The 19,876-nt window shown below is 33.4% G+C and overlaps 1 protein-coding gene across 1 annotated transcript in view; it reads left to right on the forward strand.

Moving 5' to 3' along the window:
• Positions 1-3,069: 3,069 nt before the first annotated feature.
• LOC138704512 (retina and anterior neural fold homeobox protein 2-like) overlaps positions 3,070-19,876 on the forward strand; it is a 373,970-nt gene continuing 357,163 nt past the window's right edge. Inside the window, exon 1 of the mRNA XM_069832468.1 lies at positions 3,070-3,252. Coding sequence (XP_069688569.1) covers positions 3,108-3,252 — 145 coding nt within the window. The 5' untranslated portion in view covers positions 3,070-3,107. The remainder of the gene's footprint in view (positions 3,253-19,876) is intronic.

Below are 19,876 nucleotides of genomic sequence, written 5' to 3' on the forward strand. Positions count from 1 at the left end.
TCCCACCTTCCTCAAATCCATTTTAATATTATCCTCCCATCTACGTCTCGGCCTCCCTAAAGGTCTTTTTCCTCCGGTCTCCCAACTAACACTCTATATGCATTTCTGGATTCGCCCATACGTGCTACATGCCCTGCCCATCTCAAACGTCTGGATTTAATGTTCCTAATTATGTCAGGTGAAGAATACAATGCGTGCAGTTCTGCGTTGTGTAACTTTCTCCATTCTCCTGTAACTTCAGCCCGCTTAGCCCCAAATATTTTCCTAAGCACCTTATTCTCAAACACCCTTAACCTATGTTCCTCTCTCAGAGTGAGAGTCCAAGTTTCACAACCATACAGAAGAACCGGTAATATAACTGTTTTATAAATTCTAACTTTCAGATTTTTTGCAAGCAGACTGGATGATAAAAGCTTCTTAACCGAATAATAACACGTATTTCCCGTATTTATTCTGCGTTTAATTTCCTCCCGAGTGTCATTTATATTTGTTAGTCTACTGTTGCTCCAAGATATATGAATTTTTTCACCTCTTCGAAAGATAAATCTCCAATTTTTATATTTCCATTTCGTACAATATTCTGGTCACGAGACATAATAATATAGTTTGTCTTTTCGGGATTTACTTCCAAACCGATCGCTCTACTTGCTTCAAGTAAAATTTCCGTGTTTTCCCTAATCGTTTGTGTATTTTCTCCTAACATATTCACGTCATCCGCATAGACAAGAAGCTGATGTAACCCGTTCAATTCCAAACCCTGCCTGTTATCCTGAACTTTCCTAATGGAATATTCTAAAGCGAAGTTAAAAAGTAAAGGTGATAGTGCATCTCCCTGCTTTAGCCCGCAGTGAACTGGAAAAGCATCAGATAGAAACTGACCTATACGGACTCTGCTGTATGTTTCACTGAGACACATTTTAATTAATCGAACTAGTTTCTTGGGAATACCAAATTCAATAAGAATATCATATAATACTTCCCTCTTAACCAAGTCATATGTATTTTTGAAATCTATGAATAACTGATGTACTGTACCCTTATACTGCCATTTTTTCTCCATTATCTGTCGAATACAAAAAATCTGATCAATAGTCGATCTAAGTTATTACGCCGAAAACCGCACTGATGATCCCCAATAATTTCATCTACGTACGGAGTTAATCTTCTCAAAAGAATATTGGACAAAATTTTGTACGACGTCAACAAAAGTGATATTCCTCGAAAGTTACCACAGCTGGTTTTGTCCCCCTTTTTAAAAATAGGTACAATTATGGACTCCTTCCATTGTTCTGGTACAATTTCCTCTTCCCAGATAGCAAGTACAAGTTTATAAATTTCGGTATATAATGCACTTCCACCCTCTTGTATTAATTCTGCTGGAATTTGATCGATACCTGGAGACTTGTACTTTTTCAGATTTTCTATCGCAATTTCGACTTCTGAAAGCGTGGGTTCGGGTATAAATGGCTCAGCAGTTTGTATTTCAATTTCGTCCCGATCATTTCTATTTGGCCTATGTGCATTTAGTAGTTGCGCAAAATAGTTTTTCCATCTGTTTAGGATTGATGGTGAGTCTGCAAGCAAGTCACCATTCTCATCCTTGATCACATTTACCCTTGGCAGATATCCGTTCTTAAATTCCTTTATACCCTTATATAAATCTCGAATGTTTTTATTCTTACTATTTGTTTCTACCTCATTCAGTTTTTCCTTCAAGTAACCTCTCTTTTTATTCCTAAGTGTACGACTTGCTTCCCGTCTTTCATTGAAATAATTATCTCTCTTCTCCTCAACTGGATCCTGTAAGAATTTCAATTTTGCCTGTTTCCGTCTTTCTACTACCATGCAACAATCTTCCTCAAACCACGGTTTCTTTTTCTTAGTTTCATAATAACCTATGCTCTGCTCAGCTGCAATTTTGATACTATCTCTGATATTTTCCCACACGCTATTAACATCTAATTCTTTCTTAAATTCGTCGGAACTTTCTAAAGTGGCAAACCTATTCGAAATTTCGACCTGATAATTTTGCTTAGCTTCCTCGTCCTTTAATTTCAAAATATTGAATTTAGTAATATTAACTTGTTGCTCTACTCGCTTGGCTACTGATAATCTTTCTCTTAATTCTCCAATCACCAAATAATGGTCAGAATTACAGTCTGCACCCCTGAAAGTTCGAATATCTACTATACTAGTATGTCTCCGTTTATCTATCAAGATGTGATCTATTTGGTTGTGTGTCAATTCATCTGGATAAGTCCAAGTATATTTATGTATATCCTTATGGGGAAATGTTGTACTTTTGACAATTAAATTTTTCGATGTGGCAAAGTTGACTAATCTAACTCCATTGTCACTACTAATTGGGTGTAGGCTCTCTTTTCCAATAGTTGGTCTAAAAATATCCTCCCGTCCTACTTTTAGAATAATAACAATAATAATAATAATAATAATAATAATAATAATAATAATAATAATAATAATAGTTGATTATTTGAAGGAGGTGAGATGTCAATGGCAACTTAAGAGGTTCAGACAGAACAGCTCTTGGTGCGTGTAGGCCTATTCAGTATTTTTACTCGCCACACACCACACGGCTGGGTCCGAGTGTAATGTAAATCAATGTAATAGGAAGAGGCACAAACAGCCCAAATTAATCACAGCCCTCGTTTCATGTCGCCTCGCTACAAGATTTCAGCGTGGTTACACAACAATAAAAAATAAATCCGTGTCAGAGTGCAGCTCTCTTGACAGCATAAATTAGCCTGCTATTCCAAAGCACATCATTTACCGAAGCGGTAACAGTCTTGGATTGTCAGTATGGAAGTGGGGTCCCCGAAGCGGCCGCGATTGGCCGGCTGCTTTGTGACGTCACGCCCCTTTCTCGCGGGCTCCGCCCCGTCCCGGATCCTTAATACACTTGCCGGCGGAGTAGAGGGGGTAATGGGAATTCCGTTGCTAGCAAACAAGCTGTTTGAAAAGCGGTCGGTAAATCTTTTTTGACTGAGGGGCAGTAGAGAGGGTAAACCGCGGCTGAGGACAGTCTCCGACAGGCGATGGAGACAGACGGCAGCGAATCGGGCGCTACGGAGTTGGTCACGACCAGAATGCTCTTCAGCGGGCTGCAGGTCAAGCCCCCGCCGTCACAGCAACCGGGGCCCCGCCACACCATCGACGCGATCCTGGGGCTCAGCAGCCGGCCCGCGGGCGCGTCGGATCCGCTCATCAGCCCCGGGGGCGCCGAGTCCAGCGGTGAGTACGCTACCATGTGCTGAATGCGTCCGAATCTTTGATGAGCCAAATGTCACATATCTACTGTCAAATGTCACATTAATCACCCTTTAATGTGTGGAAATTTATTACCAGAAGTTATGTGTGCATAGAATTATTACCATAAACCTAGTGTCTATGGAAACCTAGTGTGATATAAGAATTAAATAGGCTAAACAGGCCTCTAAGGAAGGCTACAGAGAACCTCGAAGATCTACTATTATATTCCAGAAGCTGTGTGTTAAATAGAATTCTATTACATAATTGCATCAAATCGCATAAAACATGACAGCCCATAGCTATACACGGAACACAATAATCTTTTTACTGTGAAACGACACAGAATCGAATCACATAAAAATATATTAAAGTAAGCTTACAGAGTATTATTACCATAAACCTATTAGGCCTACTATCAAAATCTAGTGTGACCCAAAAGTAAAATAAATCGGCTTCTAAAGTGTAGAAGATCTATTAATATATTTCATATTTAAACAATATTTTCGAGTGAAGATTTATATTACCAAAAGATTGCGTCCGATGACTAACAGAATCTTTAACACCCTGTGATGAGCCAAATGTCACATAAACCATCCTCTAACGTGCACATATCTACCGTCAAATGTCACATTAATCATCCTTTAATGTGTGGAAATTTATTACCAGAAGTTATGTGTGCATAGAATTACTACCATAAACCTAGTGTGATATAAGAATTAAATAAACAGCCCTCTAAGGAAGGCTACAGAGAACCTCGAAGATCTACTATTATATTCCAGAAGCTGTGTGTTAAATAGAATTCTATTACATAATTGCATCATATCACATAAAACATGACAGCCTGTAGCTATACACGGAACACAATAATGTTGTTACTGTCAAAAGATTCATCGAGAATCACATAAAAATACATTTAAAAAAGTACAGAGTATTATTACCAGAAATATATTACCATCAAAATCTAGTGTGCCCAAAAGTAAAATAAACCGGTCTCTAAAGTGTAGAAATCTTCGAAGATCTATTAATATATTTCATATTTAAACAATATTTTCGAGTGAAGAATTATATTACCAGAAGACTGCGTCCGATGACTAACAGAATCTTTAACACCCTGTGATGAGCCAAATGTCACATAAACCATCCTCTAACGTGCACATATCTACTGTCAAATGTCACATTAAATCACTTTTTAATGCGTGGAAAATTATTACCAGAAGTTATGTGTGCATAGAATTACTACCATAAACCTAGTGTCTCTATTGAAACCTAGTGTGATATAAGAATTAAATAAACAGCCCTCTAAGGAAGGCTACAGAGAACCTCGAAGATCTACTATTATATTCCAGAAGCTGTGTGTTAAATAGAATTCTATTACATAATTGCATCATATCACATAAAACATGACAGCCTATACCTATACACGGAACACAACAATGTTGTTACTGTGAAACGAGACAGAATCGAATCACATAAAAATATATTAAAGTAGGCTTACAGAGTATTATTACCAGAAATCTATTACCATGAAAATGTAGTGTGACCCAAAAGTAAAATAAACCAGCCTATAAAGTTTAGAGATCTTCGAAGATCTATTAATATATTTCACATTTAAACAATATTTTCGAGTGAAGAATTATATTACCAGAAGGTGTGTGTTAAATATCATTAAATAGGCCTAAATGCATCGAAATAGAATCAGAGTCTTCAAATTAATCATAACTTAAAGTGTGCTATCCCTGTGAAACTATTCGCCGAGGCAGAATCGAAAACAAAAAATAAATTAAAGTGCATAGAAATATTGCCAGAAACTTAAGTTATGTGTCACCATCGAAACATGGTCTAACTCAAAAATCAAATAAACCGCTATTTAAAGTGTAGAGATGTTCGGAGATTTAGAAGGGTCTATCATATTCCACATAAATAGTCTTTTTAAGTGCAGAAATATAATACCAGAAGCCTTGTGTTAAATATAACTCAATGAAGCATTTAAGCTTATGATCAGGACCTCAAAAATCACATAAAACATAAGTTACTGTGTGAACATGTAACACAATAGTGTTGTGAAACGATTCATGGAGGCAGAACCGAATCACTTTCACCGTGCAGTGCATAGGCTACTGGAAACCTTGTGTGTCCCCATCGAATCCAAGTGTGACCCAAAATCAAATAGACCCCCCTTTAAAGTGTAGCGTTCTTCGAAGATCTATTATCATAGACCACATAAACAGACTTTTAAAGTGAAGAAATATATCATAAGTTATATGTTAAATAATAAAACAAATCGTCCATGCAGAATTAGAGAAGGGATGACGACATATTAGATCACATACACCACCAGTTAAAGTGTAGTTTTACCACCAGGTAGTTTAACATCAACGAAATGTAGTGAAGAGCAGAGTGCGAACTAAGATTTCTGATGGAGTGGATAGAATTCTAGATAGTAAATACCGTATGTAACATTATTATTATTATTATTATTATTATTATTATTATTATTATTATTATTATTATTATTATTATTATCCTCATTCGATACGGCTCAACGCTTGGTCGCACTGAGTTGCTTGTCTTGCATCTTGATCATAATAATAATTACATCCATGCTCAGGCTTAAGATAAGATGTGTAATTCCGAAGTTATTGATTGTTGTCAGCTTGCCGGTGATGATAATACATCAATATTATTTTCTTTGCTTACTTTATACTTTAAGTAGGCCTATAACTTATGTAAAGTATACTCATAGTAACAATTATAGCCTATTTTGTGAGGGGGATAGAAGTTATTCCTGGCAGGGATGTTAATATGAATGTATGAGAGAGGGATAAATTTCCAAAGGGGGGGGAATCCCCCCCCCGTTAATTTGCACCCTAGTGAAGAGTGAAAAACTGAATAAAACTAACCTCAGAGATTTAGTGCTAGAAGCTGTGTGTTAAACAATCCTAATGCAAAAAACAATGCATCGAGACAAAATTACGGGATGAGAGGTGAAGATGCTCAACAGGACTTTGTAGCAATATGAACAATTATTTATATGGTAGAAATTTACCACCAAAACGTCACAATTAGAACCTGGTTACGACTAACAAGTCGAATAACTTTAATGCATATTAGGGTGTAGATTTACCGGCAAAGTCGATGCGTCTAGGCAAAATTCGGGGATGTGATAGATTCTAAAGCAATGTATAGTCACATAACTTAATCATCACTTCAAAAGTCTGCGACGAATAAAATAAAAATAACCATTCTGAGAAGTGTAGGCTAGAAAATTAATCGGCAGATTGCATGGTACGTGTTAATTACAATTAAATTGTATGTCTAGTCAGGATTTGTTGGTAAAGATTTCTAATCTAGCGGGACATTTATATGACATGAACTGTCGTAAGAGATTTACCATCGGAAGCCAATACGTCACTATAAAAACTCAATGACTTCTCAAACATGAAATAAGTCACCCTCTAAAGCGAAGAATGTTACTACAAAATTTCACATACTTACTTACTTACTTACTGGATTTTAAGGAACCCGGAGGTTCATTGCCGCCCTCACATAAGCCCGCCATTGGTCCCTATCCTGAGCAAGATTAATCCAGTCTCTACCATCATATCCCACCTCCCTCAAATCCATTTTAATATTATCTTCCCACCTACGTCTCGGCCTCCCCAAAGGTCTTTTTCCCTCCGGCCTCCTAACTAACACTCTATATGCATTTCTGGATTCGCCCATACGTGCTACATGTCCTGCTCATCTCAAACGTCTGGATTTTATGTACCTAATTATGTCAGGTGAAGAATACAATGCGTGCAGTTCTGTGTTGTGTAACTTTCTCCATTCTCCTGTAACTTCATCCCTCTTAGCCCCAAATATTTTCCTAAGAACCTTATTCTCAAACACCCTTAATCTCTGTTCCTCTCTCAAAGTGAGAGTCCAAGTTTCACAACCATACAGAACAACAGATTTTTTGACAGAAGACTAGATGACAAAAGCTTCTCAACCGAATAATAACACGCATTTCCCATATTTATTCTGCGTTTAATTTCCTCCCGAGTGTCATTTATATTTGTTACTGTTGCTCCAAGATATTTGAATTTTTCCACCTCTTCGAAAGATAAATCTCTAATTTTTATAGTTCCATTTCGTACAATATTCTGGTCACGAGACATAATCATATACTTAGTGTTTTCGGGATTTACTTCCAAACCTATCGCTTTACTTGCTTCAACTAGAATTTCCGCGTTTTCCCTAATCGTTTGTGGATTTTATCCTAGCATATTCACGTCATCCGCATAGACAAAGAAGCTGATGTAACCCATTCAACTCCAAACCCTGTCTATTATCCTGAACTTTCCTAATGGCATATTCTAGAGCGAAGTTAAAAAGTAAAGGTGATAGTGCATCTCCCTGCTTTAGCCCGCAGTGAATTGGAAAAGCATCAGATAGAAACTGGCCTATACGGACTACAAAATTTCACATAAGCTAAGTTAATCCAAGGAAGATGTCTAACAGAAATTTCTAATCACTTAAAACGTCATGTAATGTAAAGAGATTTACCATAGAAATCTGAGTCTACTACCACAATTTAGTGACGACTCGAAAAAAAAATAAACCTATCTTTCAAGTATAGATAATTTGCTACCAGAAACCCAAGCAACACTATCAATATCTGGAGACTACTGAAAAATCACACACTATGAAAAATTCATGTAGACTAATAGAATTGGAATGAAACAATAAGCTTAGGCCTATAGGCCTATCGATGGTGGTGAACAGCAACTTGTATGTCAAAATATTCAGTTGTACAGGAGAGCGAGAAAAACATTTTAATATATAGATAACGAACAAAAATCTGACACAAGAGGTATTTAAACATCTTTTTGTGAACTTTGTATCCATACCTGGACATAAGATGTGTTTGCAAAATATCTGGAAACATTATTTTTATAGGGATAAAGTGAAATCTCATAATTTTTATCTTGTTAACTTTATTTCTACAACAATTAATATAAAACCGGATCGAATTCCCTTATTTGTATGGCCAGTAGCCATTACAGCTCTATTATTATTAGGGAGCGGATTTTTATGTCCTAAAAAATGTAAATATATTTATTTTTTATGTGCTAAAAAGTACGAAAATATTTGCCAAAAATTAAAAAATATTTAGTTTTAAATATGACAAAAATACCTTACTTAGCTTGGAACAAAAAAAAATGTTACTAGGTACTCACCAACCACACTTGAGTGCTAGTAGTTGGCCGAGAATTTCAGTGAACAACAAAGGTCATCTCCAAATTCTCAATCACAAATGCATGCCGATTATCTCTGAACAACGACTTATACTGTGAAAACGATCTTTCCACATCACAGGACGTCAGACGTGCATATTTAAAGAGAGGAATGTCACAAACAAACACCGTCAATTTCACCTACAGGCACACCCTGCAATACTTGAGCAATTTTATACATTTTTTTATATCCACTGTTTTTCCCAAACACATTCTGGAATTTGTCCCTTAATACTTGTACTTCTGAACCTGGTAGCGAGTCTCGTTTAATTTCCACGGCACGCACCTCCCTGTTTCAGACAACAGCTTTTTGGATGTTCCGAGTTTTTTATGTCACACAAAAAGCTTAGATTTGCTAATAGGAAAGCCAAATCGTTTTTTAAATAACCATCTTTCAGTATATCTTGAAGGATATCGATTGACGAAGTCCGATAACAGGGAATCACAACAAGATGTAGGCCCTATTGCCTTACTTGATGGGCATGAGCGAGAGGCGACAGATTTGTTTAAATTAAATAATGTTTATACCCGAGCTCTTATCTGTTGTGTTTCACAAACAAAGCGCGGAATGAAATCATCTTCAGCAACAATAAACATTCCTAATTATGTGTTGCAAGATCTCTCCTCCTTGTCCATGTTTTTTTTTTTAGTTGGTTATTTAACGACGCTGTATCAACTACGAGGTTATTTAGCGTCGATGAGATTGATGATAGCGAGATGGTATTTGGCGAGATGAGGCCGAGGATTCGCCATAGATTACCTGGCATTTACCTTACGGTTGGGGAAAACCTCGGAAAAAACCCAACCAGGTAATCAGCCCAAGCGGGGATCGAACCCGCGCCCGAGCGCAACTTCAGACCGGCAGGCAAGCGCCTCAACCGACTGAGCCACGCCGGTGGCTTTGTCCATGTTAATTTATTCTCTAACAATAACACTGATATGCTGCCTAGCAGTTCTCAGAACTTGAGGCGATACTATTACGAAAATAGATACACCACACAGCGCTTAGAAACACGAAGCAACCAAGAATTCTTGAAAAAAGATTACGTACTTCTGAGTGATATAATTGATTTAGTTTTAAAATATTTAAAAGTTCTTGTAAAAAATTATTTCAGTAAAAAATCTCCAAGACTTATGTATTTATAATAAATTTCTTGAAAATATGTATGTATTTACATAATTTTTTTTGGAAAATATTTGTTTTTATGTGAAATAAAATTCGGGTTTTAAATTTGAAACTTCATGTTCGGAATGTTTAACTTTGTTAATTGTGTTTTATCACACGCAAAAAGAATATTTAATTACATAAGAATCCTCTCCTTAATTATTACTATTATTATACCCATATACACTTCAAACTTCTGAGGCATACAATTTTACCCTATCAGTCAGTTTATATTCAATCAGCAGTACCTATTATTCAGTCATATGTATTTGCAGTATTAAGAACACTAGCCTATATTCTAGAGAAGTAAATTAATGACAGATCAATTAAGTTATATTATCTTCCTCATCAGTAAATAGAAATATATAAGAATAATCATACAACATCTATGAGGTTGCCGTTCAGCACCATGGATATTAGGGCTGATGTCTTTATAAGAATGAAGTGTAGTAAGAGGATATTAGAAAAACAATGCCGACTCAGGTGAGTGTAAACACCTCAGTGTTTAGTAAATTAACAACGCGCCCATTCTGAATCTTGGAATAAACCCATTTATAAAATTAAAACTTCCTCGCGGCTGAAACAGAGAAGTAAAAATGGTGAACATAATATTAAAAGCGCAGGAACCGCCCAAGTAAAGATATAAGCCACAACAAAATACATCGGAAATCGTGAGCCGATTTGGATTAAAGAATGAATTGATGTACTGTAACTTGGATCCCAATTTTTATAGTTTTGATGTGTTTTTAATACATTATTTAATAGGCCTATGTTATTGCTTCAGTTTTTATGTCAAGACTCATTACATGTAAGATGTTTAATGGCCAATAAATTATAATAATAATTTATTATTTATTTATTTATTAATATTTGTGTGCTGAACAACAGCCAGAGGCCAATTATAGTTCAGCACAATACACAAACAGAAGATACAAAGGTGCAAAACAAAAATAAATAATATCTTAAATAACAAAAACATACATAAATAAAATTGAGTACAAACAGTAAAAACTAATAATCAAAACGAAACTAAACCTTAAAAGGATCTAAATTGTGCCCATGCAAATTGGCATATTTTATGCGTCTACAGACTGGAGAAAGTGATTTTGAATTTCGGTTATAAAAATTTTTTTGAAATCTTAAACCTTTTGTAGGAATACGAAGGCTGATATTGTTTATGATAGATTCACAATCAATATCACCCTTGATAACTTTGCAAAAAAATTGATAATCAAGATTTAGACGTCTAGAATACAGGCTACAACAGTTAAAATATTTACAGGTAATCTCATAGTTAAAGTCAGTGGGATTGGGTATATATCGAAAAGCACATAAGGAAATAAATTTTCTTTGAATATTTTCCAATTTAACCGAATCGGTTGAAGTAATGGAATTCCAGGCTACAGATGCATATTCAAGTTTAGAGCGAACCAAAGTAAAGTATAGAATTAATAGTGACTCTGGAGTAGAAAAAGAATAGGTTATAGACCTTATTAAACCAAGCATTATTATTGAATGATTATAAATATATTGAACATGATCGTGAAAGTATAATTTAGAATCGAGTAGTACACCAAGATCTTTTATAGAATTTTTCCTAATAATACAGGCGTTATTAAGAGAATAATTAAATTTTATGGAAGTAGTTTTTCGAGAGTACGAAATGACAAAAGTTTTTGTTTCATTAATTTTCATTCCATTAATGTCAGACCAAAGTTCAATGGAGTTAATATCATTTTGAAGAGTTTGGCAATCGGCAGAACTATTTATTGAGCGAAAGATTTTGAGATCATCAGCAAATAACAGGTAGTTTGAACTTATTCTTTTACATATGTCATCGATAAATAATAAAAATAATAGAGGGCCCAATGTAGATCCTTGGGGAACTCTACATAAATAATTAAATGTTAATTAATGTTGTGGGATTTAATCGATCAATTTCTCTTGTAAGATTAATCAATCAAAAATATTTAATCAAATAGTCTAGTCGATTAAAATTAATCAGTTGTAGTTGATATTAATTATTATTTTGTTAACAGTGTTAATACAAACTCATACTAAAAATCCCGACAATATTCCTCTCGGAAATTGTTTACTTAAAAGCACAATAGTACTGTTATTTTCTAACTGCAAAACAGGTAGCGTAAGGAAAATCTTCGCACAAACACTTCAGAAAGAGATGGATATATGAGGGCAGTGACCTAGTCTACCTCTATTGAAAGTTGAAACACAATGCGAAACCCTTATTAAGTTTTATGGTTTTCCAAGAAAACTTCCACCTTGTTGTTAACTCATCTTCCTAGCATTTCAAATAGCCTGCATACTTTTCTGGGATTCGTCCCCCTCATCCCTTATAAAATAGCCATGTCTACACTGTGTGCAAGTGAGAGCGTAACTATCTTCTTCTCTTTCTAAAATCTGGTAATTCGATTACAATAGGGGCCAGTCTTCTGTTTCGACCGCTGTACTTTTGCAGTTTCTGTACTGAGTTTGTGTAAAGAAGGTTGTGTGTTTAGTTTGATAAAGGAAAAAAAAAAAAATCAGTTTTCTGTGGTCTGTGAAAAGTGTTAACTCCATTATGGGATATGAGAATTTGAGAGGTAAACTCGGTGAAACGTTTAGATTTAAATTGAACGATCGTGGAGAAGTGCTTGACAGAAAAAAAATCGTGTTTAGTGATGCAGGAAACATTGTTACTAAACGTAGAGCGGCACTTAATTCGGAGCAAGTGAATGAACTCACGTGTTTAAAATCATTGATGAAGCAGTATTAACTAGGTGAGTCTTCATACTTTTTGTTATTTATGTTTGTCTCAAAAATTTCCGGAGAAATTGACACAATAAATTATAAGCCCCATAATAAATATGTTACTAATGATTAAAATACTTGTTTTGTAATATAACCATACAATAACTTATATACAGATATACAACATTTAATACTTGTACTTATCGAACATAAGTTAAATTTAAGTTAAGTTTCTGGAAGGCTCTCGTAATTGCGCCCGAATGACTAAAATTTGTATAAGCACTTGTTTTGACATTATTAACATGGTGGAAGAAAAAATTAACTTTTTTTATCTGCGTCCATGAGAATGTTTGCTTGTAAATCATCCATAAACAAGAATGTAGGAATTTGCGACAAAAAGTATGTGCCTAGCACCACTTCTCTGTGTTATGTTACTCATGAAATATTTCTTGGTATCATTAATTTTGTAATTGGTTATTTAACGACGCTTTTTCAACAGTGAGGTTTTTAACGTCAATCATCTTTAATTAGCCTACATTTTTGTCCCTGTTAACTGATATCTTTGCTCTTCATCAAATTTACATTTAGGAGGGATATGCAGTTAACGTTGCAATATTATTAACTTAAATAAGATGTACAATATATACTGTATTTAATAACTTAGTACGCTGATACTGAAGCTATTCGTTATAGTGGACTCTGTTCATAGGAATAGCAATTTGATTTCCTGCCGTACTGTGGGAGATCTTACTTTGTATTTATTTACTAGCCTTCCCAAATAGACTTTCGATTATAACCATTAGTTTTATTTCCCTATTGGTTCGTAACAAATTCGCTTTCATAGTCTATATGAAAGTATTGTTAAAAATCAAAACAATAATTGTTATAAGACAACAGCCAGATCTAAAATAAAATTTCAAAAATAACACAAAAAAGGGGGTATAATTATTTCGTACTTTTTAATTCTTACAGTAAATTTTTATATTAAGCATACAAAGATATAATTTATTCCAGTTGTATGAACACTTTTTGATAATTAAATTAAAAATTAATGTAATCGGTTAAAAACCAAACATGTTTCGGAGGAATGCTCCTCCATCTTCAGTGGCATACCACGACGCTGGTTCAGATGTTCGACCGCGTATCGTGGTATGCCACTGAAGATGGAGGAGCATTCCTCCGAAACATGTTTGGTTTTTAACTGATTACATTAATTTTTAATTTAATTATCAAAAAGTGTTCATACAACTGTAATAAATTATATCTTTGTATGCTTAATATCTCATTTATGAACACTGTTGAATCTGACCTTACTTGTATAAATTCAGCAAATTTTTATTTTAAATTGTAGGTTTTGAGAATTGAAGAGTCCACTGCAAGAATGATAGATGTCATTTGGAATACATTTTTCGGGAGAAGCAATTGAAAGTTTGAAATGCTTAGCGCTCAAAGCTTAACTGAGATTTTCCGATCATTACTGGACAATGACTATCAGTGTTAATGCCATGTAACTCTGTATGTACATTCTATATGTCTTAAGCTATGCATTGACAGTCTTGGTTCATTTTCGACAAGAAAGTGACATCCATCATTCTTGCAGTGGACTCTTCAATTATAAGGTTAAGTTACTGTCATTTTATCGAAATTGACCTGGGCCTAATAATGTTTTCTTACGTAATCTTGTGCCTAGAATATGATCCGCCCTTTTGTTTGTCAGTTAGAGCACTTCTAGGTCTAAGACTCTACTTCGAGAGAATATAATACACAGTCATGTGTAAAAAAAATTGAATAAGATACAAAATATACAAACTTTGTTTTTCTTGTCGTGCAAAATGAGAAGAAACGGATTATTTCATTTTACGGAATCCAAAAGTTCAACGGCTGCTGATATGAAACATGGCTTCAACTATCGCTTAAAACTATACAAAAATTAATTTCTCATTACCCTGTTTTAGCTAACATAAGTATGATTAAATTTAAAATTAAAATTAAAGGAATTATTAAGGGAACTTAACATAGGGTTGGATAATTAATTTCTAAATGTTAGCCTTATATTATTATACTTGAGAATACAAAAATCCAGGTTTCCAGGCAACGATAGAAAACAAAAGATGCGAAAACAAATGAATGAGGTGTATAAACAATTGAATGCTCTTTCATATTTAAGTATAAAAATTTATGGATGCCATTTGAAATTTCAAAGTGGAGGTGGCTGAGGGGTGGGGTGAAATTTAAAATGCAATTAAGCCTGGTTTCAGACTTTCCCATAAATATCTAAATTGACGTGTTTTTTTGTTTAAATTGAATTCAATTTAAATAATTAGTTACTTAGACTGGGAAGTTTTGAAATGAAAGCCCTGTATATAATTTTATACAATACTATTTCGTTAATACTAACATACGTTAGTTTTATTTAGCATCATCAGTAGTTAATCTTGTTCTTTTTTTCTGTATTGATTATTATATCATTGTTTCAGTAAACTGTAACCCTGTTATGCTATTTGTATTGCTTCATTGTATTACTGTGCTGGACATTGGCCAACAGCTGTTGACCAGTACATAAAACGTCTATTAATAAATAAATAAACAAAGCATTATTATTATTATTATTATTATTATTATTATTATTATTATTATTATTATTATTTCTGTAGTAAAAAATGTGGGCTCTTATGTTTGCAATAATTATTAAATTTACAAAAAAATCAAAACGTTAAACATAATACATTCCCAGTGATATGTTAATAGCTACAGTTATCCTGAGTGATATTTATGCATGGTTGTAGAAGGATGAAAATAGTACACTATCTAAAAACATATCCATAATAGGCTACTAGAATTTCGTTTGAAATCAGAACAAATAAATAATTTCTTTGCGTTCGATGTTACAGATTTATCGAGTTTACGCCAGTGACACTTTGGAAAGACAGTTGACTATGGAAGTGAACGCTATTAGGTTTTTGACAGGGACGTGAAAAAAGTGAGTTCCGTGTTGGCAGGTTATTAGTAGAAGGGATCAAATCAATTTTCGGTCCCTTAGCTCGGCAAGTTAAAGGAAACCGCAAACAAACACGTGTGTGTGTTATTGAAATGTCCTTTTGAACGTCTGCGGTCGCACTGATGCCTCGACCGACCAGCGCCGCCGGCACGCTGAGATTCTGCACTCGTTCACAAACACAGAGCACACCGGCAGGCGGCGCGGCGGCGGCATGTCTTATCTCACTAGCGGTGCCGCAAATTACATCCGCGGTCATTTTGAACAGTTTTGTAGCGGAAGTATGCCCAGAATCCGATCCGGACATCGTCGGAGAAGTGGAATTCCCGTAATAAATAAATAAGTATATATAACATAAATGTATATATGGATAGATGAATAAATAAATAAACTAGAGAATAAACAAATAAATGGTTGAATAAATAAACAAATAGATGGATAGGTAAATAAATGGATGGATAAATAAATAAATGCATGAATAAATAAATGAATGCATGAATAAATAAATAAACAAATAAGTAGCTGGATGGGTGAATAAATAAATAACTCAATTCATGGCTGAATGAAGAAATAAACAAATAAATAGATGGACAGATATATGAATAAATAAATAAACGAATAGATAGCTGGATGGGCGAATAAATAAATAAATAACTCAATTAATGGTTGAATGAATAAATAAACAAATAAATAGATGGATAGATAGATGAATAAATAAATAAACGAATAAATAAATGGACAAACAAATAAATGAATGGATGAATAAATAAATAAACAAATAAATAGCTGGATGGGCGAATAAATAAATAACTCAATTAATGGTTGAATGAATAAATAAACAAATAAATAGATGGATAGATAGATGAATAAATAAATTGACAAACAAATAAATGAATGGATGAATAAATAAATAAACAAATAAATAGCTGGATGGGAGAATAAATAAATAAATAACTCAATTAATGGCTGAATGAATAAATAAACAAATAGATGGATAGATAGATGAATAAATAAATAAACGAATAAATAAATGGACAAACAAATAAATGAATGGATGAATAAATAAATAAACAAATAATTACATAGATGAATAAATAAACGATAAATAAATGGAAAAACAAATAAATGAATGGCTGAATAAATAAATAAACAAATAATTACATGGATGAATAAATAAATAAATAAATAAATAAATAAATAAATAAATAAGTAGCTGGATGGATGAATAAATAAATAAATTATTTAATGGATGAATGAATAAATAAACAAATAAGTAGGTGGATAGATGAATAATTAAATGGATGGATGAATAAATAAACAAATAAATAGATGGATAGATAAATAAATAAATAAATGGCTAAATAAATGAATAGATGAATAAATAAATAAACAAATAAATAGATGGATAGATAAATAAATAAATAAATGGATAAATAAATGAATAGATGAATGAATAAATAAATAAAGAAATAAATAGTTGGATGGGTGAATAAATAAATAAATGGATGGATGAATAAACAGACAAACAAATAAATGAATGGACGAATAAATAAATAAATAGCTGGATAGATGAATAAATAAATAAATCAATGTATGAATGAATAAATAAAAAATAAATAGGTGGATAGATGAATAATTAAATGGATGAATAAATAAATAAATAAATAAAGTGAATAAGCAGATTCAAAAGTAAGAAAAGATATTCAAATAATAAAAAAATGTGGTGTGATTAGGTTTTTTAAATTTTTAATAGGCTATTAATTTTAACGATGTTGTATCAGCTACTAGGCTATTTTGCGTCAATAGAAGTAGTTATAGCGATATGATATTTGGCGAGATGATATCGATTTGCTGTATGATTACCGACATTCGCCTTACAGTTGGGAGAAACCTCGGAAAAAAAAACCACGCAATCCGCGAAAATCGAACGGACACTCGTGCGCTGATCCGGATCAGCAGACACACGCGTTACCGCCTGAGATATGTCGGTGGTTAAATTGGGTTAATGAAAGTGCAGGAATAATATATATTTATTTTATTTTATTTAGCCTATTTGTCAGAGATTCCTGAAATTAACCATCTCGAACAAAAGTGCACGCACAGATGTTTACAGCTCTCCGTTATTCTGTAACCGTTTTACTTCCATAATGTTCTCCAATGGTCAGAAAGTCATTATTGATATAGCTTTTTTTTTTTAATTACGACTAGTTCTGAAGATGACTGACACGAAGCCGAAACTAGTCAACTATGTAATTGACAACATAGTTTTCATTTTAATACATGAAAGTGGTTATTATATCTATGTTCCTAAGTAATATAAAGTGTTAAAAAGCGTGTAATCAAGTTGTGTAGGCTTATAAGTTACTCATCTTATTTGGAAGGTAGTAATCTTTTTCCTTCTACAAGGTATTTAAATGTATCTACAACTTTCTTTCTTTCGAGAGACAAACAATAAATGGATTTAATTTATTTGTGTTACAGTGCCGAAAGTGAAAGGGCAACAACATAAACTTAATCAGCTCTGAAGTATTGTGAAATTATGGAACGAAAACTATTACAAAGATACCAGTTTTGTAAATTAGATACCTAGGCCTATATCTTGGAAATTTAACAATAATAATAATAATAATAATAATAATCAGTGCTTTTATTCTGGTGGTGGAACTCTGTGTAGAATATAGACCTACTGTCCATAGCGGAAGGGAGATCATTACGGTCCAGTGCACCTTCTTTTCGTTCAACTTTAGACTAAAACTTTCAAAATTAAGCGGACTTCAAAGAAAATGATTTTAGAAACATAATTAGGCCTATTAATATATTTCTCAGTGCCATGATAAAAAAATACAACATAAAGATATCGGAAAGCTGTTCAGGTGCGTTCTGCCAGAAAAAAATCACATGATGATGATGATGATGATGATGATGATGATGATGATGATGATGATAACATCATCCTTTAGGCCTAAAAATTACATAAACATTATCGGAGGTTACTTTCTGATCAACTTAGTAGGAATTACAAAATATATTATGTAGGAAAACCAACTTATGGATGGTCGGTCACCCAAAAATTTCAAGAGGCAATTTTAACGAAAAATTTACATTTGGAGGTTTATAATTTCATGATTTGTAATTCATAAATTAAATTCCAATTAATAATCTTTAAACCGTACATTATTAAAAAGAAGAGGCCCTATGCACTGTAACATGTTCACAAGCGTAATCTTCGGGACACTAGATAACGGCGGTGATGACGATGATTATGATGATGTAAAGTTGCAGACAATGAAACACTTACTAGTCATTATTATGAAATTGAGCTCACCGTTATGATGTTCGTGTTAAGTTGATGTGATGTTATTTGAGAAAATGGCCAGTGTTTCATGGTATTCTATTCCCGACATTAAATCTGTCTTGTCATTAAATATAAACTGCTGGAATATTCAGAAACTACTTTCGTTAAAAATATATATATATAATATCAAGGAATAGATTGCAGTACTAATGAAAAGTTTCAGACAGGAGGAAAATAACAGAACTCAATGGTGAGATAATACTTGTCTTCACGCTTTCAGTTCCTAACTACTTCACGAAATCAGCATCAATCTCTCCTTTCTATTCCTCGTCACAGAACTTCCCTATACTCATCCTCCTATACTGTATCATTACCTCGCCTCTGGAATTCGTTACCTAGTGACGTCAGGGATTGCCGGACACTGTCACAGTTTAAAAGTAAACTAGAAAAGTATGTTTTATCTTACGAAATCCGTTTCTGAGAAGTTGCTAGATTTATGCCAAAGTTTTTATCTTTAGTATTTTGGCAATAATTTCCTTTTGTTAGATTAATCCTTTCTCTTGTCTTTGTGCCAGGATACTAGAACAGCTTATTGTCCCTTAGTTAATAATAATGATGCTGAGCTACACTGTTATTTTGTGTCTTTATTTGATGTATATGTTTTCACTTTTTGTTTGTTCTTTTTTTTTTTTGCATCATTTAATATATTAAACTAATTTTTATTATTTTCAATTTCTATTTGTATGTTCAGTTGTTTTTATGTCATATTCATTCTGTCACTCATTATTACTGTAGATTAAGAATTGCATTGATGTAAGCCTATAATTTTTTCTTGTAGTTGTATTGCATTTCTGGTAGTGTGGAAGAGAAGGCCTGATGGCTTTAACTCCATCAGAGTAAATAAATAAATAAATAAATGAAGAAATAAATAAATAAATAGGCTATAATATAAAACGATTAGAAAAATATAGGCCTACACATGTTTACACCTGTGATACAAATTCTGGCAACACGTTGGACAAAGCGAAAGTCTTAAATCATAAATGAAATAAAAATAATTTCAGTTATCAAATTAAGACGAAGAAAGAGTACGTAGGAAGCAATTCATATAATCTTCTTCTTTC

Source organism: Periplaneta americana, chromosome 8 (assembly GCF_040183065.1).
Source record: "Periplaneta americana isolate PAMFEO1 chromosome 8, P.americana_PAMFEO1_priV1, whole genome shotgun sequence".
Taxonomy (NCBI): Eukaryota; Metazoa; Arthropoda; class Insecta; order Blattodea; family Blattidae; genus Periplaneta; species Periplaneta americana.